This window comes from Mauremys mutica, chromosome 5 (assembly GCF_020497125.1).
Source record: "Mauremys mutica isolate MM-2020 ecotype Southern chromosome 5, ASM2049712v1, whole genome shotgun sequence".
Classification (NCBI taxonomy): domain Eukaryota; kingdom Metazoa; phylum Chordata; order Testudines; family Geoemydidae; genus Mauremys; species Mauremys mutica.
Window position 1 is genome coordinate 118,251,851 of NC_059076.1, and position 27,451 is coordinate 118,279,301.

A 27,451-nucleotide genomic window follows, 5' to 3' on the forward strand; every position below is an offset into this window, starting at 1 on the left:
AAGGAAGATAAACTACATGGTTAGGAAGCATAATCTAGTGCATGGGTGGCCAACCTGAGCCTGAGAAGGAGCCAGAATTTACCAATGTACATTGCCAAAGAGTCACAGTAATACATCGGCAGCCCCCCATCAGCTCCTCCCCCTGCTCCCTCCCCCCAACCTCCAGCACCTTGGGAGCCCTGCTGATCAGCACCTCCCCCTCCCTACCACGATCAACTGTTTTGCATTGTACAGGAGGCTGTGGGATGGAGGGGGGAGGAGTAAGGGTGCAGCAGGCTCAGGGAAGGGGGCAGGAGCCTTGGGGTAAGGCATGGCATGGCCTGGGGTTGAGCAGTGGAAAGCTGGCACCTGTAGCTCCAGCCCCAGAGTCAGCACCTATGCAAGGAGCTGCATATTAACTTCTGAAGAGCCACATGCTCCGGAGCCAGAGGTTAGCCACCCCCGGTCTAGTGGTTAAAGCACAGTGTTGGAAATTAGGAGTTCTGGATTTTATTCCTCCCTCTGCCACAGACATCCTGCATAGAGTCACTCAAGTCACTTAGGCCCAAATTTTCAATGTGTTCACTAATTTGGGGAGCCTTAGTTTTTGGGTCCCCTACTTCAGATACTATGCAGGGGCACCACTTAGGGAGGACACGTCCCACCAGCCCCAGTTTCATATCAGAGGTTTTCTCATGGTGCATGCCCCAGCCCAAACTCTTACCTGCAGCCAGGTTCCCTCCTCTAGGAGCTGGGGCTCTCTGGCTACAGCTCCCGTGCTCAGTTTCTTCTACTGCACTAAAATCACCCACCCTGCCCCCTCATCTGCCTTCACCAATCAGCAGCTGAGACGATACAGAGTGACATTCCTCCTAACCAATAGTAGAGTTCTACAGTCCTCTACTTCAGTGGTCCCCAAACTTTTTTGATTGTGCACCCCTATTAGTAAAAAAATTTTGAGCATGCACCCCCAGCTGTGCCGGCTCTACCATTTTTGCCAAAGCAAAAAAAAAAAAAAAAGATGCTTCTCCTGCCGCGCACCCCCAAGGATCCTCTTGCGCACCCCCTGGGGTGTGTACTCCCCACTTTGGAGACCACTGCTCTACTACATCTGTGTGAGGCTCTAGGGGCATTATTAGAAATAATAATAGACTAGAAACTGACTTTAAACTGGAATGAAATTGTCATGTCTGTTTATAGGATAGTTACTTTCCAGAAGACTCTTAAACACAACACTACAGTGACTGCCTTGCAGTTCTTACAGGAGAATATTTAAAACCAAACCCCAAGAAAATTTTAAATTTGAGAAAAAAAACAAAGTCTTGTTTATTATTTAGAGTTTGTATATATGTTTTTTTAAAGTATCATTCTGTGCTTGGACACTGTGCCTCAGTTCTCATCGCTGTAAAATGGGAATAATAATACTTGCCTGCCTGCCAGCCATATGGAAGTATAAAGATTAGATTGAGATCTGTGGGGCAGGAACATCAAAATTTTAAACCTAACCAGTGTCCCTTAAGTGACTTGACACAAGACATCAGAACACGTCAGTATTAGAGCCGGAAATGTATCTCAACTCTGATCCCCATTCTGCTACTCTACCCTCAAGACCACGCACTCTCCTAGCTAATGACTTAGATGATGGATAATAAGACTGTTCACTAACATATCCTGTATGTCCAGCCTGCCAAAAATAAACATGGGATTTTCTTTACAGTCCAGTTGTGATCAGAAAAGCAGCTCTGTAAAAAACATCACCACAATCAAATACATACTTTCTCTGCTTCAAGTCAAATCTGTTTATTTTATGGATACAAACATGTTTTTACTCTCAGTGGTGCAGGAACCAATATCAGTCAAGAAAAGCAAGCTGTATTCTGTCTGGCTGCATACATCAACAGAATTATTCAATGCACTATTGATGAAGATGGAAGAAGCAGAAAGAACTCAATTTGCCTTTCAGGGTTAAGCAAAGAGAGGAATTCAAAAATCTTTCTTGTTAATTGATCAAATTTAATCTGGAGGCAGAGGACAAGTAGCTATGGCAAAGCAGTATTTAAATATTAAATAGTGAATAAAATATTTAAACATTAAGTAAACATAAAATTACAAAGTATTATATTAATCTGTAAACACGAGTTAAAAGGAGATAAACTAAGATTAACTAAAATTAATTGAAAAACAAAGGTTCATTTTTAAATACATTCTAACTGGTATGCCACTGTTCTGTGGTCTCATTTGAGATTTACAGTAGATACCTAGTTCCTGGCAAAGATGTCTATACTTCTGTAAAATGTCTTTTGTATAACGACAGTTGTCAAATGTGAGTTAAAGTGATCTGTGTGGTTACAAATGTAATCCACAGTTTCAGTGTACAATAAAAATATTAACTACAAAAATGAGTTTATGAAAGTCGGTAAACTGAAGTGACTCAGAAAATGATTTCCTGGTATGCAGTGACATCGGAATAATTAGTATAGCGGGGGTGCTAAAAACCATTGAACAAAACTGTAAACCCTGTATATGACTTCAAGTCAAGTGCTGCTGCCGCACCCCCAGCACCCTTTGTTCCAACACCCTTGTGGTATGTGATTACCTTATATGTAATCATTGATTTTTTTCTCCTCTGGCAAATGATGGTTTGGTCAGTGCTGAGTGGTTAGGTTTGGAGTGGAGGCTAATATATTGAGGATCTAAATTGTAAGAATAAATCAAAATAAGAAGCATGCAGACTCTTAAATAAAACTTACTCGCATCTCTGCATACAGAACAGTTCAGCTCTCAGGACTATTTTCCGCTCCCCCATTAACAGAGCGAATGGAAGAGTGCACACAAATTAAAATCTGACAACCTCACAGAGGATGGGTTGAGGTGACTCTTGATTTAGGTAATACTATCCTACTTTCCAGAAGAATAAACTGATGCACAGATATTAAATCTGGCAATGGCCTTGTCTGCACTAATTCACCCAGTGCTAAAGCTGGCTATTTCCATAGTAAGGAACTGTAGAAGTTCCCCACGGAGCTACCACCATTGTAGCTGGGAGTCCTGATGCAGAAAAAGTGCTACCAGCCTTTGTTATCAGATTTAAAGACATACCTACACAGCAAAAGCTGTACATGGGCTTGTCTGTTCAACTTGAATCCAGCTAGCATGGGTAACAAAAGAAGTGAAGACAGCACAGCACAGGCTTCAGAATGGACTAGTAAACCAAGTATGCACCAAGAGTGCATATCAGACTTGGACTACCCGTGCTGAAGACTGGCTGTGCTGCCTTCACTGCTATCATTACCTGAGCTGGGCTGGATTCAATCAAGCTACCTCACAGCTAACCTGTGCACAGCTTTTTCTGTGTAGAGACACCCTGACTGACAGTGGTAAAAAAAAATTAAAAAAAGACAAAACAAGTATTTTTCTGTCCTTGTTGATGAAGCTAAAGTTACACCAAAAAAAGAACAGCTGTGTCTCCTTTTACGCTACTGTGGAAAAGGAATCATTCAGGAAAGAGCTCAGGGTTGCTTCCACACGGAAAAATCTAAATGCTGGACCAGTCTCAAAAATGATTAATGAAGAACTACAGCATCTGAAGCTCGACATTAATTACATTTTTGCCCAGTGCTACAATGGCGCTTCTGTACTGAGTGGACATTTAAAAGACATACAAGCTCGAATTCAGGAAAGGATTACACATGCCATTTATGGGAAATGCTGTCCTTGCAGGCTTAATCTTGTCACTGCAGACACATGTTCCAGCATCACCCAGTATCAGGGAGTCTTTACATTTGCTCAGGCACTGTACATCTTCTTTAGCAGTAGTTACAAGTACCGGGAACCATTTGTTAAGGCACAACAGGAGCTAGGCCAGAAGGTACTTGAACTAGGTAGATTATGTGAAACTCACTGGTGTGACTCCCTCTGGAAACAACATGCAAGATTGGCACGGTAGTGGAAATACTGGAAGCCATTTCAGTTCAGAGCTGATGGACCATCAGTTAGCATTGCAAAGGGCTTGATGGCAAAGATAAAGAGCTATTCCTTTCTGTTGAGGCTCTTGCTTTGGGAAAGAATATTCAAGATTTTGCACAGGGCTTCAGAAGAACTGCAAAATGAAAACCTGAATTTATTAAGTGCCATGGAATTAGTAGCAAGCAATGTTGCTGCTCTTCAATAAATGAGAACATCACACATCTCCTTCCATTTGCTTTGAGATGAAGCTGAAATCATTGCCAAAGAACTTGAAATTGATATTCCGTGTCTGACAATCACAACTGCTGAGCACAGCAATACAAAAATGGCAAGAAGCCTTGGTTTTTGTTTATAGTACACTGCTGTTCCCAAGAGCACTCAAGGACCTATAAAATCTGATTTCTACTATCCTATTCTGGACAGAATTCTTGCTGAGCTTGATGAACGATTCACCTCCAACTCCAGTTTGCTTTCTGCACTAACTGCTTGTGACCCAAAAAATGAAAATTTTCTTGATTATGAGAAACCAAAAATAACTGCAGATCACTACGGATCAACAGGCACCAATTTTGGCGATCTGGATGCAGAATTAAAGTTGCCAAGAAGCACAATGCACCAAAAAAACTGACTTCAATTTCTGAATTCTGGAATGTTCTCAATGTCTTACCAAGGGGTTGCCAGTCTTTGCTGAGTATTGTAGATTGTGTTGAGCCTTCCAGTTTCTACAGCATCAAAAGAGAGGTACTTCTCTGTGCTCAAGAGAGTTAAGGACTACTTAAGATCCACGATGGGAGATAGGCATGTAAGAGATTTGGTAATTTTAGCCTGTCAATGTGAAGCTTCAAAACACTTGGATTTTGCCAAGATGAAACCATGGCATTATCCATTGTTTTAGCTCATATCTGGAGTGTGGTTCTGTTTTCAATAATTTACCTTTAAATAATCCTGGAACAAATTACCTGTCTCATTCTCCTCGTCACAATTTGGAACACAAGACATTTAGAAAACAACAACAATTGCAGATGTAAGCAGATTTTAAGTAGATTTTATTTATTTTTATTTCTGTCTACTAAAGAGAGTGTACAAACTATGTTTCTGATATCTGTGTTAAGGCTCCAAAACTGATACCTCAAGGCTTGGGATTATCTTGCTATATTATCTCCTGATTGTTCTAAATTTACATATAAATTTAACATATGGCTTTAATTCCTATCTGTATATATTTTTTCTTCTTTGTACAGAAATTTGATACTGTGCTCATGTCAGCTAATTTCTAAGTTATTACCTGTAAAAAACAAAACAAAACCAAACCAACCAAAAAGACCCTTAGAGTTTTCACGTGCCTAAGTAGTCTCTGGAATCATGGTTAAAGTTGCCCCCGCACCACCACTGCTTAATTTGTGCCATGGATTGCCAGACCTGAGCCCGGCACCTCTAGGCTTGGCAGTTCATAGCCCCGGCACTTCTGGGCTTGCTGCATCAATTATGAAAATTTAAAAATTGCTTGAGTCCCAGTACCAAATTGGTTGAGCCTCCGCATCTCTTCCATGAGGAATTAAGCATTACCCCGCCCTCAAATCTGAAATGGTGCCTCAATACCAAGGGCCAACTTTTTAGAAATGCCGAGTGCTCAGTATCTCTGAAATGAAAATCAGATCTGAAGTACCTCGGGCACCCAAAGTTAGCAGATGCTTTTGAACATTTGGACCTTTCATGTCTCTACAATTCAGCTTCCTCATCTCATAAAATGGGGCTCATCGCCTCTGCCCGGCCTCCAGGTAGAGGGATGAGGTTCTGCTCTGGGAGGGCAGATCACCGGCAGCCCTTTGCCCCTCCCAAGGGCTTTCCACGCCTTGGCCAAGCGTCCCCTTACCTGGGCTGCCGTCTGGCTGCACCGCCCGCCGCTCGGGAGGCGGGGTGACTCCTCGGGGGCAGGAAACCGCGAGCCAGCGGCAAGGGCCACCGAGACCCCGGCCCCGGCCCCGAGGGGAGGGGGGGCTCCGTGCACCGGGCGGCTCCCGGCGATGTCTTTGCAAGGGGGCGGATGCTGGCCGAGGCCAGGGGGGTCCGCCGCCGGGGAGGCCCGGGCCGCGAGCAGCAGCAGCACTCGCACGAAGTAGCCGGCGGCCAGCAGAGCCCCCGGCGGGGCGCGGAGCCCCCCTGGAGCCGCTGCTCGCATGAGACAGGCGCGGGGGGAGCAGCCGGCGCAGGAGCCCCCCAGTGGAGCGCGGCGAGGCGCGGCCGCCGCTGCCAAGTTACTGGCCTGGAGAAAGTTTCTTTCCAGCCTGGGGTCCGGCTCCAAACCAGGCCGAGCTGCCGAGGCGCCGAGCCACAGATCTGCCGCGATCGACTCCAGCCGCGCTCGCTCTCCTCCCGGCCCGGGAGGGGTGGGGGGCTGCTCCCCCCGGGCTCCCGGTCCCCAGCCGCGAACTCGGCCCGCAGGGAGCCGGGATGCCCTGGGCTCGCCACACGGGCGCTGCTCTGGGTCCTAGCCCCTCCCCCGTCCCAAGCGGAGCTGGTGCCCCCGCCTCGAGGTCTCACTGCGGGCTCGTTCATGGCCTCTGCTGCTGGCGAGGCGCCGCCGGGGCCCTGCCGCGGGGAGATCGGGCTGCAGTTCTGGGTGGAAGCCTTGCAGCTGGCTCCCGGCTTGCTGGCTCCCGCTGTGCTGCTGGGGGTCGCCTTGGGCGTCGGCGCCGCGCTCCTGCTGTGTTTCTATGTGATCGGGCCTCTTCTGCAAAACAAGGTACGCGTTGCTGGATGGGATCTTTGCAGTTGGCTTCGTACACATTGAGTGGGTTTGGGTAAATACTCTGGGTCCGACTCCTACCTGATCCTGCCAGCCTTAGCCTCCGCATCCCAAACTGGAGTAGAACAAACTCTTCCTGCTCTAAAAAAAACCCCCAAACCAGTGTCTGATGCACAACAGCAACACAGGACACCGGGTCTGTCATCTCCTGAATCAAGCCTGCTTTGGGCCTCTAACTCGCGAAACTGTAATGGGTATACAGAGAATACATGTAAATGCTCCGATTGTATCAATATCTGGAGCATTACACGTTCTAGTGCAGCAGCATTGCCAAACCCCCCCCCCCCCCCCTTCCAGCTGACACCTGGATTCTATTGGATCTAGCTGGCAGTGCAAGAAAATCTGCACCCAACCATAATAATGCTTCAAAATCCCAGGTCTGACACAGACCCTGCTGGATGCAGCAAGTTTTTGGCCCTCATTACTCAACTTCCTTTACTTAAATAGAGAACAAATGGAGGTGCTCCTACTGCTCAAGAACATTTCTAATCAATGCATTTTGTAATGCAGCAACACCCCAAAACTTGGTTCCTCCTGGATCCAACCCGTTGTTGGCCCCAATTGTCCAGATTCCACTAGCTATATAGAAAGCACACACAGCCTGCCTGCTGCACCTTAAAACTCCAGACTAACTCCGACATGCCCCAGAGCAACAATGCCATAAAACTTGGATTCAGCTGAGTTTTGTCCACCACCCCAGAAATTACGCTGCCAAAATTAAGAAGTGTACTCTTCTTCACGCTTTAAACACTGACACATCCTGGTACAAGAAAGTGGCAAAAACTCTGGTTTGATCTAGGCAAAGGGTTCTCACAACAAAAATTTTGGTGGCCTCAGAGCAGTGGTGGACTACCTGCAGCTCACGGGCCAACAGACCATTTGTTTACATTTGCACGGCCACTCAGCTCCCAGTGGCCACTATGTCGCTTCCCACAGCTCCCATTGGCCGGGAACAGCGAATGGCAGCCACTGGGAGCTGCGGGCAGCTGTGCAAATGTAAAGAAATGGTCTGCCAGCCACAGGTTGCCTACCACTGCCTCAGAGTGTGGCCACGATCTCTTGCTGATGGCCACTCTGACAATTTTTCCTAAAATACTTAATTAACATTAGGAAAAAGAAATAAATATGCATATATACATGTCCAAATAATTGTAATTTACTTATACAGGGATTTGGGTTTATTTTTGAAACTCAATAATAAATATAATGTACAGTTATCTGTGTTCTTTACTGGACCTAAACAGAATAGAAACAAAAATAAGGTGCTTTGCATGTTCTTTGTTGTTGTTTCTTTGTTTTTTGTTTTTATTTGTTTATTTAAAAACTTGATGGCTAGTAAATCTGCTATTGTGAAAAGTGATATTTGTATGTTTGTTAATATAATTTTTCACAGAAGCAGGCTTGCTAGCTACCTGGGAGGCAATGAAAAGTGATATTAGCAAACATACAAATATCACTTTTTACAGCAGATTTTCTCAGTCTCAGCAAGCTGGAGGACAAATTAAGCCCTGGATTGGGAGATGGGTGGGGACAAGGCAGTGTGGGGGGGCAAGGATGATGATGGGGAGCCGAAGGAGGCAGCGGGGGCCAGCAACGATGGGAGGGGGGTTGGAGCGAGCCCAGGGGCCAGGCTGGAGCCTGAAGCCCTGCGGCTGGAGACCAGAGCCTGTTGCCACACATCTGAAGCCCAGGGCCAGAGGGCACAGCGGTGGCCAGGGATGATGGGGGTGGGGGCAAGCCCTGGGCCAGCGCCCAAAGCTCCATGGTCGAATCCTGGTTCCCGCAGCCGGAGCCCGGGATGGAGGAGTCAGTGGGGGCCAGGGGCGACAGGCAGAAGGTGATGAGCCTGGGGTCAGAGCCCAAAGCCCCATGGCCAGATCCTGCCACTGCACAGCCGAAGCTCAGAGCCAGAGGACGTAGCCGGGGCCAGGAGTGATTGGGGGGTATGAGCCTGGGGCCAGAGCCTGAAGCCCCACAGCTGGATCTGGGGTCTCATGGCTGGAGCCTGGGCCACGTGGCTGGGGATGGAACCTGCTGCTGCGCATCCAAAGCCCAGGGCCGGAGAGGAGGCAGCGGAGGCCAGCGATGATGGAGGAGTGGTGAGCCCAGGGACAGAGCCCGCTCCTCAGTTTTACCATCTGTATTTAATACATATGCAGCTTCTTCTGGTCCACCACAACAATGCCAATCCCCACATATCATGGGGCAACAATACTACAAACACCACTGTGAGCAACTGAGTTCAGCTAGGTCAAGTTGGGTTTTGGCACTGAGTTCCTGAATTAGAACATTACCGTGCTATCAGATTGGAGTCTTCATCTCCTTTGAACAACATGATGCCTTTTGGGCCACCACATATATGTGTCAGCAATATTACTTATGAGATAAGGTAAGCACCTGGGTGAAAACCTGCTATCTCAAGCTCGGTCTGTAAAACAGAGGTAGGAATTGGGTTGTAGCTAAAAGGACGTGCAGGTCTGACTCGATCACCCATTGAAGACTTATTTACTGAGGTTCCTTTGAGACTTTTTGCTTGCTCCTAGATATCAAAAAGCAACTGTGTCCCAGAAGTGCCATTTTCTAATTTCAACTCAATTGGAAAATGTGCCCTTTCTTAACTACTGCGGACTACTCATCCTGATCCACATATGCACCACCTTTCCACTAGACTGCATCGGGGTGTTCTCTATTACAATGTACTTTAGGATGCTCAGATACTACAGAGATGAGGGCTGTAAAAGTATCTAGACCAGTGGTCCTCAAAGCTTGTTCAGGGAAAACCCCTGGCGGGCCGGGCTGGTTTGTTTACCTGCTGTGTCCACAGGTTCAACCGATCACAGCTCCCATTGGCCACGGTTCGCCGCTCCAGGCCAGTGGGGGCTGCAGGAAGGGCATCCCTCGGCCCATGCCGCTTCCCGCAGCCCCCATTGGCCTGGAGCGGCAAACTGCGGCCAATAGGAGCCACAATCGGCCAAACCTGCGGAATCGGCAGGTAAACAAACCGGCTTCGGCCCACCAGGGGCTTTCCCTGAACAAGCGGTGGACCGGCTTTGAGAACCACTGATCTAGACAGAATTGGGGGGAGAGGGGGATGACTCAAGCTGAAGGCCATATGAATGTTTCAGATGGCCTGACAGCAGCCTGCTTACTGGAATATTTAGACAGACACGAGGACATCACCCCAGTTTTCTACATTTTCTGCTGGCTCCCTATCCAATAGTGGATCTTCATCAAGAGCCTCTTTCCAGCAGATGAAGCCCTCAATCGACTGGAGCTAGTCTGTATCCAAGTGTCTCTTTCTCAGTCACCCACCTCAGCAGCTGTGATCAACAGGAGTGATAAGGCTGACAGAGTCTCAAGTGAAACTCTTGGTAGCCTAACATTCTCAGCTGCAGACTCTCAACTATCCAACTTCTAATATAGATGCCTGCAATTAAACTGATTTAACCCTGGCTTAAATCAATTTCGCTTCATTTGGTAATGTACGGACACAAGCAAGGATTAAATTCATTTAAGTAGATCTATGTTAGGGGCTTTGCACCAGTTTAATTGTTGCTCTGCAGATGCCATACACACTAGAGAGACCTGTTTAATTAGATTAATTTAAAATCAATTTAGCTAATCCGCTGCAACTTTTCTTGTAGAGACATGGTCTCCATCTTGTCACTTTAGGGCACAACGGAAGACTTACCTGGTTTGCAGAAGTCTTCCTGAAATAACATTGACCACAAAATAGCCATCAATGTCTTCTCCCAGAAACAAATAAGAACAATCCCATTTACAAAGCCGCAAAATGAATGGAAGAATGGAGAGAACTGTCCCTTTTAAACTGAGACTATGTACCTAGATCCCATAGTGTTTTAGAAATATGAGGTAGAAAAATAATGAGGCATATTGTATACATTTTACAACTTGCTTGGGGTGAAACTGCTATTTAGTATTTTCCAAAGCACATGCTGTCTCTGTTGTTTAACATGCAATTGTCAGATTTTAGTCCAACTAACCCTGGTTGTTCCTCGCTTTTTATCATAATGTTTCTTGAGACTCCAGCATTATTTACATTGCATACATCCATAGAATTATTTATACTACACCAGGTTATTTTCTGGGAACAGCATTATTGATTTCTTTTGGTTTGTTCTTGCTCTGCATCAGACTTAGACCTATATAATATTGAGTTAATTTAATGTAACAGTGGTTGGCACGGACACAGCTGGAGGATCCAGTGCCATGCAGAGTGTTCGCTGCATTCAGTGGGTAGTTTGTTTTTCTTTAGCCACACCTCTTTTTACAACTATAGCTAACCCGCTACACACACATGGAACAAGACTGATCATAATTAGGCCTGGTGAGAGAGAAGAATACTTGTGTAGCCATCTGCTTTCAAGAGGAAGATTTGAAACTCTGCTTGAAGCCATGCTTTTGCCTGGTAATGAATGCACTTCAGGTACTAGATCAATGCATCCTATGGAGGTGGAAGCTTCTCTGATTCAATAGCTCATTTTTCTTTCCAAAATAGATGGTATTTTTATATTGCTGTCATGATTGGCTCAGTATAGCTAAGTGCAGATGCTATCCTTTTGCGGTCTTCACCTGTCTGGTCACTTTGATACTATGGTCATAAGGTATGAGTATTTAAAAAGAAGTCATTAGTGCCAGTGCCTTCCAGAAGTGTTCTGTTCTTCTGTAATACCCTCCAGTCAGTTTTACCCTGTACCACCAAATTTTTTATTGAGATAGAGCTTGTCCAGTCGTGAGATTCTGGTAGATTAGCTTGATGATGTACTACCGGGATTGTTGTTAGACCTTATTTTATTCAACATCTTTATTAATGATCTATAAGAGGAGGTAAATGGCACTTTAACTACATTTGTACCGGTAATACATTGGGAGGATGAAAAGCAATGGAAAGGAGGGAGCTAATGGGGTGATAAAAGTGATAAGGAAATAGATTCAGCTTGGAAAAATACAAGTTTAGTTACTGGGGATAAGTAATCCGAGTTATAGGTGTTCAGTGTGAAAGAAATGCTTGTGAAATAGTATTGGTGAGAAATACTATGGCTGAAAGTGGGCAGCAAACTGGATGTGAACTTGCAAGAAAATATGAGACAAGAAAAGCAAATGCCGCTTTTGTGCTACACGTGCATGAACATCTTGTCACCATACTAGAAAGTTTAAAAAAAAAAAAGCTTTAATCTATCTCACATAGAATATGATGTACAGTTCTGGACACCTCAGTGTCAGAGATGATGGGAGGGAAGTCAGTGGAAAACAATAAAAAAAAATTGTGATAAGTAGGGGCTGGGGGGAATGAATAATATGGAAAGGTACTAAAAGAACTAATTACATTCTGTATTGTGCAACCATTCAACTACTAAAGGAGAGTTTAAGTTCCTATAACAAGACTGGACTGAGAGGTGGAAAGTGGCGTAGACAATATCTTTTTAACAGCTCAACAAACAGCTAGTAAAATGGAGACATGAGATAGGAGCCTTTGAGCCATCATGTTTGCCTAAACTGAGTAACCATATTAACATATTCTGTATAGGTTCTGATACCATGCTCACCACCGTAGTATCTGAGTGCCTTCCAGTAGTTCATTAAGCCATATGTCAAGTGTGGTTTGTTCTCTTATCTTCTCTGCAGGGAGAAAGTGTGTGCAGTGGAGAGTTTTGGTGGGGGTTTTGTTTAATATACATGTTGCTATATGATTGTAAGAGAAGGCAGGTCAAAGAAATGCACCTTGCACTTGGAGTGGAAGCTGGTGATGGTCCTTAGTACCTAGGGGAGCTCTTTCCATAGTCTCAGGTCTCCCCCCGTCCCCCCCTTCAGAAAGTTCTGTCACCTGCATCAATGAGATTCACCCTTATTTGAGAACATTTCACTGAGGAACAGCGTGGAACAATGGTCCTCATCCAAGAGCTTTAGGTGATCTTTCACATTTCTTAGACCCAGGTCATGGAGTGCCTTCAAGATATAGACAAAGACCTAGAACTTGACTCAGTAGTCTATGACAGGGGTTCTCAAAATGGGGGTCAGGACCCATCAAGGTTATTACATGGGGGGGGTCGTGAGCTGTCAGCCTCCACCCCACTCCCTGCTTTGCCTCCAGCATTTATAATGGTGTTAAATATACAAAGAAGTGTTTTTAATTTATAAAGCGGGGGGTCGTACGCAGAGGCTTGCTGTGTGAAAGGGGTCACCAGTGCAAAAGTTTGAGAACCGCTGGTCTATGAGAAGCTAGTCTGGAGAGTGGTGGACAGGTTTGATGTGTATGCAGTAGCCTGTACTACTGAGATGACACACTACAGCATTCTGTACTGGTTGGAGTTTCCTAAGCACTGATGGTTTCAAATCTGTAGCTTTTCTCATGCGTCCTATACCTGATGCATGGTATAGTCTCACAGATTTTTTCTAGTCCATTACTTGGGTCTAAAACACTGTGTGCATCTGTGTAACTTCATCATATGAGTAGTTCAATTGCCAATCCTCAATACTGCAAACATTTGCTGCTGTGGGGTGGGGGTGGGAAGGAGGCTTCTTGGGACTGAATGTGCAACAGCCAGTCTTTCACCTTTCCCTGGGCCAAGTCTCCCGCTCTGGGGGAGAAGAGTAAAGCAAATGCAGAAAGAAACTAAAGATACTAAAAATGTTTCCTCAATCTATACATTTATTATTCATTATCAGAAAACTGAAATCATTAGTCTAAAATAATCATTTGTACCTACTTTGTAAATTGAACAGGATATTACTATAAATAAAACAGGGTTATCTAAGATGTCAGATGAATCCAAGTGGTTTGAGTTGCATTTTTTTTTTTTGGTCCTGCTTTGGGATTTCAGAAAGATGATTCTCAAAGGCTTCTGGAAAGCTTTCACTTGGATGTACACGGACATCTTGATGAAAATGTACCCTTACCCAGAAAGGAGAAAACTGAAACTCAGCTGTCAGAGGAGGAAATGGTGCTGGAAGTAAGAGTTTATTCCTTTCGTAGATGTCTATTTTGTCTGATATTCTAGCCTGCTTACTTAGCAGCTGATCCAAATGCTGTTGATTTCAGCAGGCTTGGGATCTGGCCCTTCAAGAGTTATGATGATTCCCATACAAATGCTGTAATAAAGAAATTGGAAACTGAATGCAGTAAATCAGAGACTCAGTGAAGAAAGAAATAAAGGCCCTGAATCTAGGATCTGTTGATACCTAGAAATATGATTTCACTTACATTTACCTGACACAATTTCACAGTTTTTACTCAGGCAAAATTCCCATTCAAATCCATTGTAATTATTTCCCACTCTACCATCATATTACAAATTTGAGGGCAGTAGCCAGTACTCCCACTTTTTCCCACAACTACCTTGCCAGCACCTTGCAAATTTGGGTATTTCCCTGACTTTAGTGTATTAGAATTTACAGCTGAAGAGGAGCCTGTAATCTAATTACACAAATCCACTAAACTAGGGAAGTTTACTTTAAAAGATTGAGAACCACTGCACTAGAGCATCAAGGCTTTAATCAGGGGTACGCAGAGGTCTTCCAGGGGGTACATCAACTCATCTAGATATTTGCCTAGTTTTACAACAGGCTACATAAAAAGCACTAACAAAGTCAGTACAAACTAAAATTTCATGTAGATTATGACTTGTTTATACTGCTCTATATACATTACACTGAAATGCAAGTACAGTATTTATATGCCAATCAATTTGTTATAATTATATGGTTATAGCGAGAAAGGAAGCAATTTTTCAGTAACTGTGTGCTGTGACATTTGTATTTGTGTCTGATTTTATAAGGAATATGTAGGCACACAGACTCACCCCTGCAGCACCTCCTGCTGGTCATCCAGGGAATTAGCTCTTCCAGCCTCCAGAGCACCCTCAGCAGGCCAGTGTCCCGTTGCCACTGGCCCCCATGTCCCTCCTAGGACCCAGTGCCCCTTTATCTGGGATGCTGCTCCCTGGCAGTACACCCCTCTGTCTCAGGGTCTCCCCTCCCCAAGGAACCCCCACCCACTATCCCCACCTTGCCTCAGTATAAGGCCACTGCCAGTCATCACCCTGGGGCAGTCTGCAGTATCAGCCTACTCATCACCCACAAGGTTGGGTTTGGACCTGCTGCCTTTGCCTACCCCGGGCTGCCCCCTGCAACCCCCAGTATCCATTGGCCTTCTGCTAGGCCACAGCTGGGGCTTTCCAGGCTGGAGCTCCCCGGCCTTTCCCCAGCCCTGCTCCACTCAGGTACTCTGCTCAAATTCCTGCAGCCAGGTCCATCTCCCTCTACAGCTAGAGAAAGACTGCTGAGCTCTTGGCTCCCAGCCTCTTATATAGGGCCAGCTGAGGCCTAAATGGGGCATGGCCACAGCTAAGACTGCCTCCCCAATCAGCCTATGAGCCACTTTCCCTACCACAGCTCTCTCCCAGGGCTGTTTCAAGCCCTTCAGGGCAGGAGCGGGGTAACCACCCCGCTACAAAGTAGTTTTTAAGTGAGGTGAAACTTGGGGTACGCAAGACAAATCAGCCTCCTAAATGTGGTACAGTAGTCTGGAAAGGTTGAGAACCACTGTTCTTGTCCTTACTCAGGCAAGACTCCATTGAACTCACTATGACCCTTTCTTGAGTAAGAACTGCAGGCCTGGGGCAAAAATATCCAGCCTATGGCTAAAATGGATCACAAAACCACTATGTTAAGGTTCCACTCAGTTTGTTTAGATACTGGGACTTGGATTCTTAGGGTTCAGTCCTGCTCTACTGGAATCCTATTGGCTCATGTATCTTAGCTGACCTGTTTCTGTGCATGCAGGTGCAGATTTGCTCATTCATTTTTTAAGTGATGCGCTTTGAATATTAAAGGTTAGGTCAACTTTTATCATGCTACTGCGTGTTTACTTCATAACCCTTTAAAAGAAAACTATACTGATGAGATTCTCTCTTTGGCTCTTATGAAAGAGTTGTTTCTGGGATACATCCAGCTTATATTTACATTACATGGAAGAGTATAATGCCTTATAATTCAACATGTGAAAAACATAACTAAGTTTTTCTTCTGTTACATCAAGTTTCTGGAAAAGTGTCTCTTCTAGCTTCTGAAATGCAATAGCCTTTGCAATCTGGTCAGACTTCTGTAATATCTGTGGACCAAAACCTAACCCTGATACTCCCTAGGAAAGATTTGCCCAGGCCCTGTGCCTGAGGAGCACTATTTCAGGCTGTGTCAAAGGGCCAGTGATTTTGGACATGGTCTTAGGTGTCTGAGAAATCCCCCAGAAACCTGAATCTCTGTCCCAAAGTAAAATATTAGGTGGGTATGCATAGGTGCCAAGTTTTGTGTTGCTCTATTTGTGACATTTTATGCAAATCAGTTCATTAGCTTTACACATTTGTAAATTTTTAAGATGCAGTCAATGGTCATATTGGTCAATACACTCCCTCCCAAGCAGTGGTGGGGATAAGACATTGAGCTGAACAAAATTTGGCCTCTGAAGGGTATCTGGGGAGTGTTTGGAAGCTTAGACAGCTAAGCTTGTGGGGGTATCTGTGTGGAATATGGGGGTAGTTAAGGCAAACTACACACATGCGCAGCTTGCCTCATTTTACCCCAACCCATTCAGCAAATCCAACTAGCCTTAGCTCCCCCGCACATCTCCACCCAGACACCTCCACAAATTTAGCTATGGCTTCTAGCCTCCCGCTACCCACCTCAGACTACCATACATGGGCAGCAATCTGTCCAGTGGCAGCTGAAGACACAGTGAGGGGTCAAATGAACAATCCTGTTGAAAGACCAGAGCTGGCAGCTGGGACTAGAGGACTATCAGGGAGCAAAGAACCCCCTCCAGAGACAGTTGAGAACAGGGAGAGCAGAAATTCAACAACTCACAACCAAAAATTCAGAAGGATTGGGATTTTTTTGAAGAGCTCTGATTGAGCCTCCCCTTCTGCTAGGAACCACGTTTTCCCCACTCACAGGATGCTCTCGAGGGGTTACTGCAGCTCCATGATCATGGGAGATACAGAGGCCAGGGTCTGCAGGTGACTGGTAAATGGAAGAGAAGCTAATTTTACACCCCCTTCTGCAGCTCCATAGAACACAGTTGCAACTAACATGCTGATATGACTGTCTTTAGGATTGTCAGACTGGTCTGGAGCACCCCCCTAGTGGTATCAGGGGCCGCTTATGTACCCCTTACTCCATGATACAGTAGTCAGGAGTTGGTCCACTATTGCAAAACCCACAAAATGTGTAAAGGAATCAATCTTACTTTGATTATCTCGGTTCACTGCCTTTAATTTAAAACTGAGTTGGCTGCTATCCACACAGTAAAGGGAGTCAGAAATGCATCTGTTTTAAAAATGTGTAGTTAAACTGTGCTCCTCATTCTGCCTATAAAAAATAAGTTATGCTCACCCAGAGCATGTCAGTTCTGTCTAGCCGGCCCAGTCCTTAGCTTGCAAATGGAAGGCAGTAAAAGCATTTTAACTGTAGACAGTGCTTGTTATAAACACTTCAAATGTACTGTAAAGTTCTGATGGGAAATGAATTCTCATTTCAGATGTGTCCAAGATAGATGAGAAATTTATGGCCGAATGGCCAAGTATTCTTGGACTAGTCGTGAACAGAAAATATTTTATATTCATATCATGATTAGCTTTTCCTTTGGGGGAAAGTCATAGACTGTTAGGGTTGGAAGAGACCTCAGGAGGTCATCTGGCCCAATTCCCTGCTCAAAGCAGGACCAATACCAACTAAACCATCCCAGCCAGGGCTTTATCAAGCCAAGCCTTAAAAACCTCTAAGGAAGGAGATTCCACCACCTCCCTAGGTAACCCATTCCAGTGCTTCACCACCCTCCTAGTGAAAAAGTTTTTCCTAATATCCAACCTAGACCTCCCACACTGCAACTTGAGATCGTTGCTTCTTGTTCTGTCATCTGCCACCACTGAGAACAGCCTAGCTTCATCCTCTTTGGAACCCCCGTGCAGGTAGTTGAAAGCTGCTGTCAAATCCTCCCTTACTCTTCTCTTCTGCAGACTAAATAACCCCAGTTCCCTCAGCCTCTCCTCGTAAGTCATGTGCCCCAGTCTCGTGCAAATACTTTGGCATGTACATAGCTTCATGCGTAGTAGTAGTCCCATTGAAGGGCAGAATCAGGCCCTTAACTACAGTAATTTTCTATAGTATTCGCATGCTGCAAATATGAGAGCACTTCCATAACACATTGAGGGCTAGTCTACACTGACAATGCTTTGTGTAGTCATGGTGCTGGGAGAGAGTGCTCCCAGCACTCTAAAAAAAATCACGGCCATGAAAGGCGCGGCTCCCAGTGCTGGAATCGCGGCTCCCAGCGCTGGTGCACTATCTACACTGGCACATTACAGTGCTTAAACTTGCAGTGCTCAGGAGGATGTTTTTTTCACATCCCTGAGCGAGGAAGTTGCAGCGCTGTAAATTTGCCAGTGTAGACAAGCCCTTAGTGTATAACCTTGTTATATGAAGGGTGTTTCCCCTCCTCGCTGCCAAACCATTTTTTTTAAAAAAAGCCAATTTGTTCCAATTACGTCTGACAAAAGTTGTGCAAAGGCTAAGCCACCAATTCATTAACTAGCATAGATGAAAAATGCGCTTGGTTAGGTTAGTACTTATCCATTGCAATAGTATCCTACACCATGCATATAAATAAGTGGGACTACTCAGTGTGAGCAGGGGTATGACTATCTAGCTATCTGGCCCTGTATGTCTTGCACTTGTCATTGAAACAAAAAATAAAAAATGTTTGGAAGTGAAACAGACGTTATGTGCAGCCACCAATGCATGACCCATTTTGATTTTCTCTGCTCATTTCAGTGTTTATTTTTGGGCTCCCTTAGTGCCTTGCCATTTCTTACAGAAATCCTTGAACTAGCAACTGCATACGTTTCAGCAAACCAGATTGTTCCATTAGTAATACAAGGAATACAGGAGTTAAAAAACCTCCTAAAATTTTGTTTTAAACAGTCTCAGTTATTGTATGTAGCCCACATTCTCAGTGTACTTTGTGTAACCCAAAGCTGATCATCACACTGCAGCCATGCATGAAGAAGAATGAACTAAAAAGCATGAACAGGAAGTCTGACTGGCTCTAATTTGCAGCCGACAGGCTGAACAGAATATATTATCTCTAAAAAGTCCTTTTGAAAGAACCTCTGTCTTTTCTAAGGGGTATAGTTAAGGGCTCTCCAGTATTTATATTTTAAGTCATTCTTGAAAATTTACTTAATTTAGTTTTATTTAATCTATTGTTTCTGTATTTAAATTTAAAATCAAAATTCCTAGTCAGACCATGGCAGCCTATCCTCAGGCGTCTCCATTAGCCATGTATATTATTAAAGTAATTTCAAAATCTCATTGAAAAACTAGAGTTCTCTTTCATTGTGGGGAGGAAAGAGAAGGAAAATGAGCTGTGAAAACCAACTATGGTCTATCATCACTTGCTGGAGCAAAGTTCTTTTTGGAGATGGAGCTTGGTAATAAACTTCCAAAACAATTACAAAACCATAGAAGGTTCTCTTCTTCTTTGGCCTTCATGCTCTGACCTGGACCATGAGAAGATGGTTCATGTCAGAGTAAGTCCAAAGACAATCTGTGATCAATAAAATTCCTAAGCTATCCAACCAAAAGGCCTGCATGGAACTTCTGCTAAAGATCTAATCAGAGCTGCTGTTCTTACCTAAGCTTACAGTACTTTTCTGTTGTTTCCATACAGGGAAATGAGTCTTCTTTGAACAGTAACATCACAGCATTTGCACTAAAAGCAAAAGTCGTCTATCCAATCAATCAAAAATTTAGGGTAAGAGTTTAGACTTTTTGTGAAAAGTAGTGACAATCATTCTGTGACTGTGTAAATTGTAGAGTGGGAAACACTGGAAGAAATTTACTGTTAAGCCTCTTACCTTATAGTGGGTTTTTGTTTATAGCAAATTGATCCAGGCCTTATCCTATGTGTTGCCAGCTGTCCTCAACTGGCACTGAAATCTTCAGCACTTCACATGGGCCTGATCCAGTTCCCACTGTAGTCAATTGGAAGTTTTCCATTGACTTTGGCCCAAGAGACATTCAGCACCTTGCAGGATCTGGCCCTTAAACAGGCAATTTTTAATTAATTTAATAGACAATTAATTTAACAGAAAAACATATTTCCCAGTCAAAACATAACTAGTTCTGTATAGACATTTTGTGGTATACAGTGTTGCAAAAAATTGTGAAAGTATCCAGTTTTCATGAGCTGCTCATCGTCTTAATATTATTTGGTATGAACCATGTCAATTTTCTTTGTCCCTAGCCCCTGGCAGATGGATCATCCAATCCATCTTTGCATGAGAATCCAAAGCAGGCTGTTCTGCCTAATCAGATAATGGAAACTTCTACTTCAAGCAGCCTTGGATCCCTGAGTCATGAAGACAAGGAGGACTGTAGTTCATCTACAACAATACATTCTGCAACTAGTGATGACAGATTTCAGGACCGAGCCTTCCTGAAGGTGACCTGCTTCCCTGAAGTTCTGACTTGTGAGAGGTACAGAAACAACTTGCAATAAAATTTGGTCATTTGAAAACACACACTTGTTCTTTTCAGATGAACTGCTATAGATCTGGCATGGATGAAGAATCAGGATTCTTAAATCCATGTGTTGAAGGCATACGGTCCAAACTTAATTATAGGAAGCTAAACCTTATTGGAAACCAAGGAAATTGCACACTATTGTGTGTTGCAAATTGGTTTACTTATGACAGAATTCCGGGGAAAGGAGTACAGGCAACAAATTGCCTTGTATAACAGCATTATCATGAGAAAATCCCTTTTCACTGTATTGTGATAATACTACAATATTGGCTGTTGATCACGTAGGGTCCAATCCTGCCAGATGCTGAGCATGCTTTGTACAGGATGCTGAGCCCCACTCCCATTAGAATCATTGGGAGCTAAAAGGGTTCAGCCCCTCACAGGATCAGATTCATAATAAGCAGCATTTTCAAAGATCCCTTTAATTAATTAAATTAATTAATAATTGGAGATATACCAATCTCCTAGAACTGGAAGGGACCTTGAAAGGTAATCTAGTCCAGCCCCCTGCCTTCACTAGCAGGACCAATTTTTGCCCCAGATCCCTAAGTGGCCCCCTCAAGGATTGAACTCTCAACCCTGGGTTTAGCAGGTCAATGCTCAAACCACTGAGCTATCCCTCCCCCCTTTAATTTATTTCCGCCCAGACACCAAAAACGGGTGAAAGCGCTTTCTCCTTTCCACAGCCAACCTAAAACACTTCCTGTTAAAAACGATTCTTTGTTATTGTCTCTCTTACTCCTAACTGCATTGATGATACAATCGTTTTATTGTCTTCACTGATTTCAAAACATTGATACAAATCTATACATAAAAATAAAAACCTATGGATGAGCAGTGCACATAGTACAAAGTCAGAACTGCTACCACTTTCCTCTCAACACCTCCCAGTCTTTTAAAACCAGGATGCAAGAGCTTTTCCACCTACTAAGGATTAGTCCTTGGACAGCAATTTTTTGATATACTAGTAACTTAGGGTTTGATTCTGTCATGCTTATTGAATAGTTCCTTACCTCATCAGTTAGAGCACAGAAACAAACATGAGTAAGGGTGTCAGAACTGGGTCCTTAATACTACTAAGCACATATTTAGGGCCAGATTCAACCCTTACTTAGGGCTAGTCTACACTGGCAGTGTTAAAGCGCTTCCATGGCAACGCTTTAATGTGGCTTGTGTAGTCACGGCAGAGCGGTGGGAGAGAGCTCTCCCACTGCTCTAAAAAAACCACCTCCACGAGCGGCGTAGCTAACAGTGCTGGGAGCACAGCTCCCAGCGCTTGTGCACTGTCTGCACATGTAAAGTGCCAGTGTAGACAAGCCCTTAGACTGAGCAGTACCTTACTCTGCAGTAATGACTAATAACTGTGAGCTGAGTCCTGCAGAGTGTCCAGTAGACTGTTCCCAGCCCAGTGGGACAACTCACATACTTAACATTAAGCATGTGCTTAAATGCATTGCTGAATTGGAGCCAGAGTGCTCAGTACCCTGCAGCATCAAGCCCTGTAGCCTGGGGATTGGAGGCAGGAACTCCTGGGGGCTTACTCTGCCCATATCAATGGGGGTTACTCATCCTGCAGTGGGGAAAATAGGTCCCTGCTCAGGTACCATGGTGATGGCCATGCTGTAATAACCTGGATAGACTCAGCGTTATAATTTTCACTCTGCTACTGAGTTGCTGTGTGGCTCTAGGCTAGTGGTTCCCAAACTTGTTCCACCGCTTGTGCAGGGAAAGCCCCTGGCGGGCCAGGCCGGTTTGTTTACCTGCCGCGTCCGCAGGTTCGGCCGATCGCGACTCCCAGTGGCCACGGTTCGCTGCTCCAGGCCAATGGGTGCTGCTGGAAGCGGCGGCCAGTATGTCCCTCGGCCTGCGCCACTTCCAGCGGCTCCCATTGGCCTGGAGCAGCGAACCGTGGCCACTGGGAGTCGCGATCGGCCGAACCTGCGGATGCGGCAGGTAAACAAACCGGCCCTGCCCACCTGGGGCTTTCCCTGCACAAGCAGCGGAACAAGTTTGGGAACCACTGCTCTTGGCAAATATCTATATGTTTACTTCTTTGTATCCCCAGTTGCAACATAGGGAATAAGAAACTTTGTCACAGGGTGGGACATGGAGAGTCAATTAATGTTACTGCAGCACAACTAGAGATGGAAAACATTAAATACTAAGTATTATTATTACTGTTTTAAATTACAGCTTTTCCCCTCTCTTTATTCTAGCCATCCATCCATATTGTTTAGGCTTGCTGTTTATCTGAAGGTTGCTGTGTCTAATGTGTTAAAGCATTGTCTCTTTTTATCTCTCACTCCGCAGCATTTTAAGATATTTTGTATTAAAAAAAATGCAATATGAAAATTGAATTGACTTGTTCCAGGGAAATTGGTTTTCTGAGAATTCAGCACTTAAAAAGTAAAAAAAAATAAAAAAAAATAAAAAAAAAATTACAAGAGTGTTACCATTTTCTATCAGTTTTGGTTTTGCAGTGGTGCTTTGGCACAGTATAAATACATTGCTGCTAATGAATGTTAAACCTCTGCTTTGTTTTAGTTTTGATGTTAAACTGTGCCTGTATAGTCTTCTTTTGAAAGAATTGCTGCTGCTTGATACTGAACTAAGAAGGGAAAAACAGCTGGTAGGTACAATTTTTTTATGTCTAGCCATTTGAATTAGAGAAGGGAGCTCCTTTAGAAAGCTTAGGAACTAGTCAACATAATTCACTCTGCCTATCAGACTCCCTTGAGGAAAGTATTGTATTTTTACTGTATTTTACTGTATTTTATTTGTCTGTATGTCATGAATATATATGGGCTCAATACAGGGGTGACTGGGTAAAATTTAATGCCTTGTGTTATACAGGAGGCCAGACAAGATGATCTAATGGTCCCTCCTGGCCTTTATAGTTTTTGGCTTTTTTTTTTAATTTTGCATAAAATATGTTATCCTATCCAACATTTTGTAGATACATTTATCTTCAATTTTGCAGTGTCAAGAATTGCATATTCTCTAGGTAAAATATGAAAAGTCAATATAACACATTCATTACCACAGTGATGGGCACAATCGTCCTGATTCAGTATAGTACAGAAGTGAAAGTACCCCCTTATTCCGCTGCACGGACTACCCACATTACAAGTCACAAGAGGAGATCAGCATTAATTGGTTGGGGTGTGGGCAGATAGGGGTGTAGGATAGATGGATGGAGTGTGCCCCACAATGCATTGGACATCACAACTGAGCTGGGGCAGAATGAGAAGTATTCTAGTATTACAGAGGATTATTTAACCCTCTGAGAGTCAGAGTTGATTCGCTGGTCTGCACCAGGGTTGGCCCAGGTATGCAGCACCCCTTTCTCAGAGCAGATTGGAAAGTTACAATGTAGCCCTAAATAAATAAATCAGATGATTTTCTTGCTAACACAAATTGCAGATGTTCATATGATTTGTAAGCCAGAGTCACCGTTTTGTTTTGTTTTTTTAAGGAAGAAAAAAAAAAGCTTAAGGCTCTATTCTTCTTCAATGGAGAGAAAAATAGGACCTGACCCCAATTAAAAAAGTGGAGGGGGGGAATAGAAGGGGAAATACAAATGAAAAGCCTTTAGCAAGGAGCAAAGAACAAACTGGGCAAAATGGATTTCTGTGATTAAAACAAAAGAGTCAGGTTTTTACATAGAATGCAGACTTGCATTGGGGATACAGCTATGGTGGGAGGTACAGAATCATTGTTACTGTTATGGGTGGGGTTAAACCTCATTCAAACAGGAGGGTGTAACTACTACCCTCATTTAAGTTGTATAGAATCATAGAATCTCAGGGTTGGAAGGGACCTCAGGAGGTCATCTAGTCCAACCCCCTGCTCAAAGCAGGATCAAACCCAACTAAATCATCCCACCCAGGGCTTTGTCAAGCCTGACCTTAAAAACCTCTAAGGAAGGAGATTCCACCACCTCCCTAGGTAACCCATTCCAGTGCTTCACCACCCGACTAGTGAAAAAGTTTTTCCTAATGTCCAACCTAAACCTCCCCCTCTGCAACTTGAGACCATTACTCCTTGTTCTGTCATCTTCTACCACTGAGAACAGTCTAGATCCATCCCCTTTGAAGCCCCCTTTCAGGTAGTTGAAAGCAGCTATCAAATCCCCCCTCATTCTTCTCTTCTGCAGACTAAACAATCCCAGTTCCCTCAGCCTCTCCTCGTAAGTCATGTGCTCCAGCCCCCTAATCATTTTTGTTGCCCTCCGCTGGACTCTCTCCAATTTATCCACATCCTTTGGGGCCCAAAACTGGACACAGTACTCCAAATGAGGCCTCACCAGTACTGAATAGAGGGGAATGATCACATCCCTCGATCTGCTGGAAATGCCCCTACTTATACAACCCAAAATGCCATTAGCCTTCTTGGCAACAAGGGCACACTGTTGACTCATATTCAGCTTTTCGTCCACCGTAACCCCTAGGTCCCTTTCTGCAGAACTGCTGCCCAGCCATTCGGTCCCTAGTCTGTAGCAGTGCATGGGATTCTTCCGTCCTAAATGCAGGACTCTGCACTTGTCCTTGTTGAACCTCATCATATTTCTTTTGGCCCAATCCTCTAATTTGTCTAGGTCCCTCTGTATCCTATCCCTACCCTCCAGCGTATCAACCACTCCTCCCAGTTTAGTGTCATCTGCAAACTTGCTAAGGGTGCAGTCCACATCATCCTCCAGATCGTTAATGAAGATATTGAATAAAACCGGCCCCAGCACCGACCCTTGGGGCACTCCACTTGATACCAGCTGCCAACTAGACATGGAACCATTGATCACTACCCGTTGAGCCCGACCATCTAGCCAGTTTTCTATCCACCTTACCGTCCATTCATCCAGCCCAGACTTCTTTAACTTGCTGGCAAGAATACTGTGGGAGACTGTATCAAAAGCTTTGCTAAAGTCCAGAAATAGCACATCCACTGCTTTCCCCTCATCCACAGAGCCGGTTATCTCATCATAGAAGACAATTAGGTTAGTCAGGCATGACTTGCCCTTGGTGAATCCATGCTGACTGTTCCTGATCACTTTCCCCTCCTTTAAGTGGTTCAGAATTGATTCCTTGAGGACCTGTTCCATTCAGCTGGGTAGCTGAAACAGTAGGTTTCTCCAACCAAACCACAGGCACATGTCACCTGTCAGGATCCCAGCAAGGGCAGTCAGGGCCAAGAGTCAGAGCAGGTGCAAATCTGGGGCTGGGAGTAGCACAGGCATTCATAATCAAGTCCAGGCCAGGATCCCAAGGGTCCAAGTTCAAAACAGTCTTAAGGGTCCAAGTCAGGAGGCAAAGTCCAAATCAATCCTAGGTCAAGCCAGGAATTCAAGAGCAGGCACAATTATGGCAACTATAGAAGATCCCCACTGTTGCCTGAACACTTCCTGAACCACCCCTTGGATTTATATAGGACAGAGAGCCAATCAAGAGTCATGGGGTTGCTGTCTGTCAAACCCTTGTGGTGGAATGCCCCACAGTCTGTGTCCGCAGCAGGTTATGGGAAGTGGAGCACACCATGGTTACAACTTCTGCTGGGTGGCAGCCTGGAGCTGCTAGCTACCTGGGAGCACCGTAGGTCTGGGTCTAGACCCAGAGGGCCTTATGTTACTACCCAACACAAAAGCAGATGGAAGTCTGCTCAGGAATTTGATATACGTGGGCAGAGAGCTTATTCTGGGTCTTGCTTGCTGGAGTGGTGTGTATGTTGAGAGAAGCATCAGCAGAAAAGCCAAGGACTCAGGACAAGCACTAGGAATGTGGTCCTGAAAAAAAAGCTGTGATAGAGCTTTTGAGCTAAATGGAAGAAAGGGGTTTGAAACTTTGAGAAAGGATCCGTTTTCTTGTTTGAGCCCTGCTGTGTTCAGGGAAATGAGACATTGTACATTCTTTGTAAATAAACAAGATTACGTTGAAGAAACACCTGACTCCCATCACCAATTTATATCGCTAACAAACAATCCACAAGACCAAAAATTTTTAGCTAACTGCTCAGGTCAAAAGGGGGTAATGTTACAGCTATAGCCCAACTAACAATCTAAACACTGGGTATAATCCTTTCTCACACACACCCCAAACCTCCAGATGCTCACATTATGTCAGCAACAAGTAAATCTGATTAATACAGTTAGCATGTTTCAAGAGGCAGCATTTTCTAGACAGACTTTTAAACACTGTTGGGAAGGAGAGGAACCAGAGTAAGCCTGGGGAGTAGATTTGACCCATTCAGGTGTCCTCTCTTGGTGGTCTCCTCCCCATCTTCTTAAAAAGGTATCTATGGGAGACTAAAAGAATTCTGGGGTCTACGTCAAAGATGATCTTCAGTTTGTGTGAATTAAGAACAACAAATTTGATCTCAAGATCAATAACTAACTTGCGGACAGGTCTAAAAGTTACAACATACACCTCTACTTCAATATAACGCAACCCGATGTAACACAAATTCGGATATAACGCGGTAAAGCAGTGCTCGGGTGGGGGGAGGGGAGCTGCGCACTCCGGCAGATCAAAGCAAGTTCGATATAACGTGGTTTCACCCCTCGAGGACAGCATTATATTGGAGTAGAGGTGTATAAAGTTTTAGAAAAGAGCCACCCTACTTTGAACATGCCATTGTGTGATAGCCACCCAAAGCAGAGACATGAAGTCTGATGTTTGTCAGTCACTTTGTTATCCTTCAATGAAAGACCTTGTGTATGCTTTAAAATTTGTCAGTGGCCTTAGATATGTAAAATTACATTTGTGTTTATAGGAGTGTAGGAAGTTTAAGAAATACTAGAAGATAATGTTAAGCCAGGCAAATTGGGAGAGTTTCAGCATGACTGTTTTAAGTGTAAATTATCTTTTCTGCTATTAATATATTTTCACTTACAACTCATACTCATTCATACATGTAATCACCAATAATGATGATCAAATTGATTACTTTTATATTTATTTCTCTTTTTTCACCTAGATATTTATTCAGGTTCTCAGAACATACCTCTCTGATTTTTACCTTAAAAAGAGGATTACTGAAGATTTGTACCAGAAGATCATTTTGACGCAAGAAACTGTAAGTGTCTCCATTGTTTAATGTTTCAGCCAACAG

The 27,451-nt window shown here is 44.2% G+C and overlaps 2 protein-coding genes across 4 annotated transcripts in view; one reads left to right on the forward strand and one right to left on the reverse strand.

Moving 5' to 3' along the window:
• EVC2 (EvC ciliary complex subunit 2) overlaps positions 1–6,253 on the reverse strand; it is a 157,833-nt gene extending 151,580 nt beyond the window's left edge. Inside the window, exon 1 of the mRNA XM_045017520.1 lies at positions 5,819–6,253. Coding sequence (XP_044873455.1) covers positions 5,819–6,124 — 306 coding nt within the window. The 5' untranslated portion in view covers positions 6,125–6,253. The remainder of the gene's footprint in view (positions 1–5,818) is intronic.
• A 100-nt stretch (positions 6,254–6,353) lies between these two features.
• EVC (EvC ciliary complex subunit 1) overlaps positions 6,354–27,451 on the forward strand; it is a 91,108-nt gene continuing 70,010 nt past the window's right edge. For all 3 annotated transcript variants that reach the window (XM_045017524.1, XM_045017521.1, XM_045017522.1), the window contains exons 1-6: positions 6,354–6,688; positions 13,594–13,722; positions 19,494–19,577; positions 20,070–20,302; positions 22,895–22,979; positions 27,317–27,415. In XM_045017524.1, coding sequence (XP_044873459.1) covers positions 6,500–6,688; positions 13,594–13,722; positions 19,494–19,577; positions 20,070–20,302; positions 22,895–22,979; positions 27,317–27,415 — 819 coding nt within the window. In that variant the 5' untranslated portion in view covers positions 6,354–6,499. The remainder of the gene's footprint in view (positions 6,689–13,593; positions 13,723–19,493; positions 19,578–20,069; positions 20,303–22,894; positions 22,980–27,316; positions 27,416–27,451) is intronic.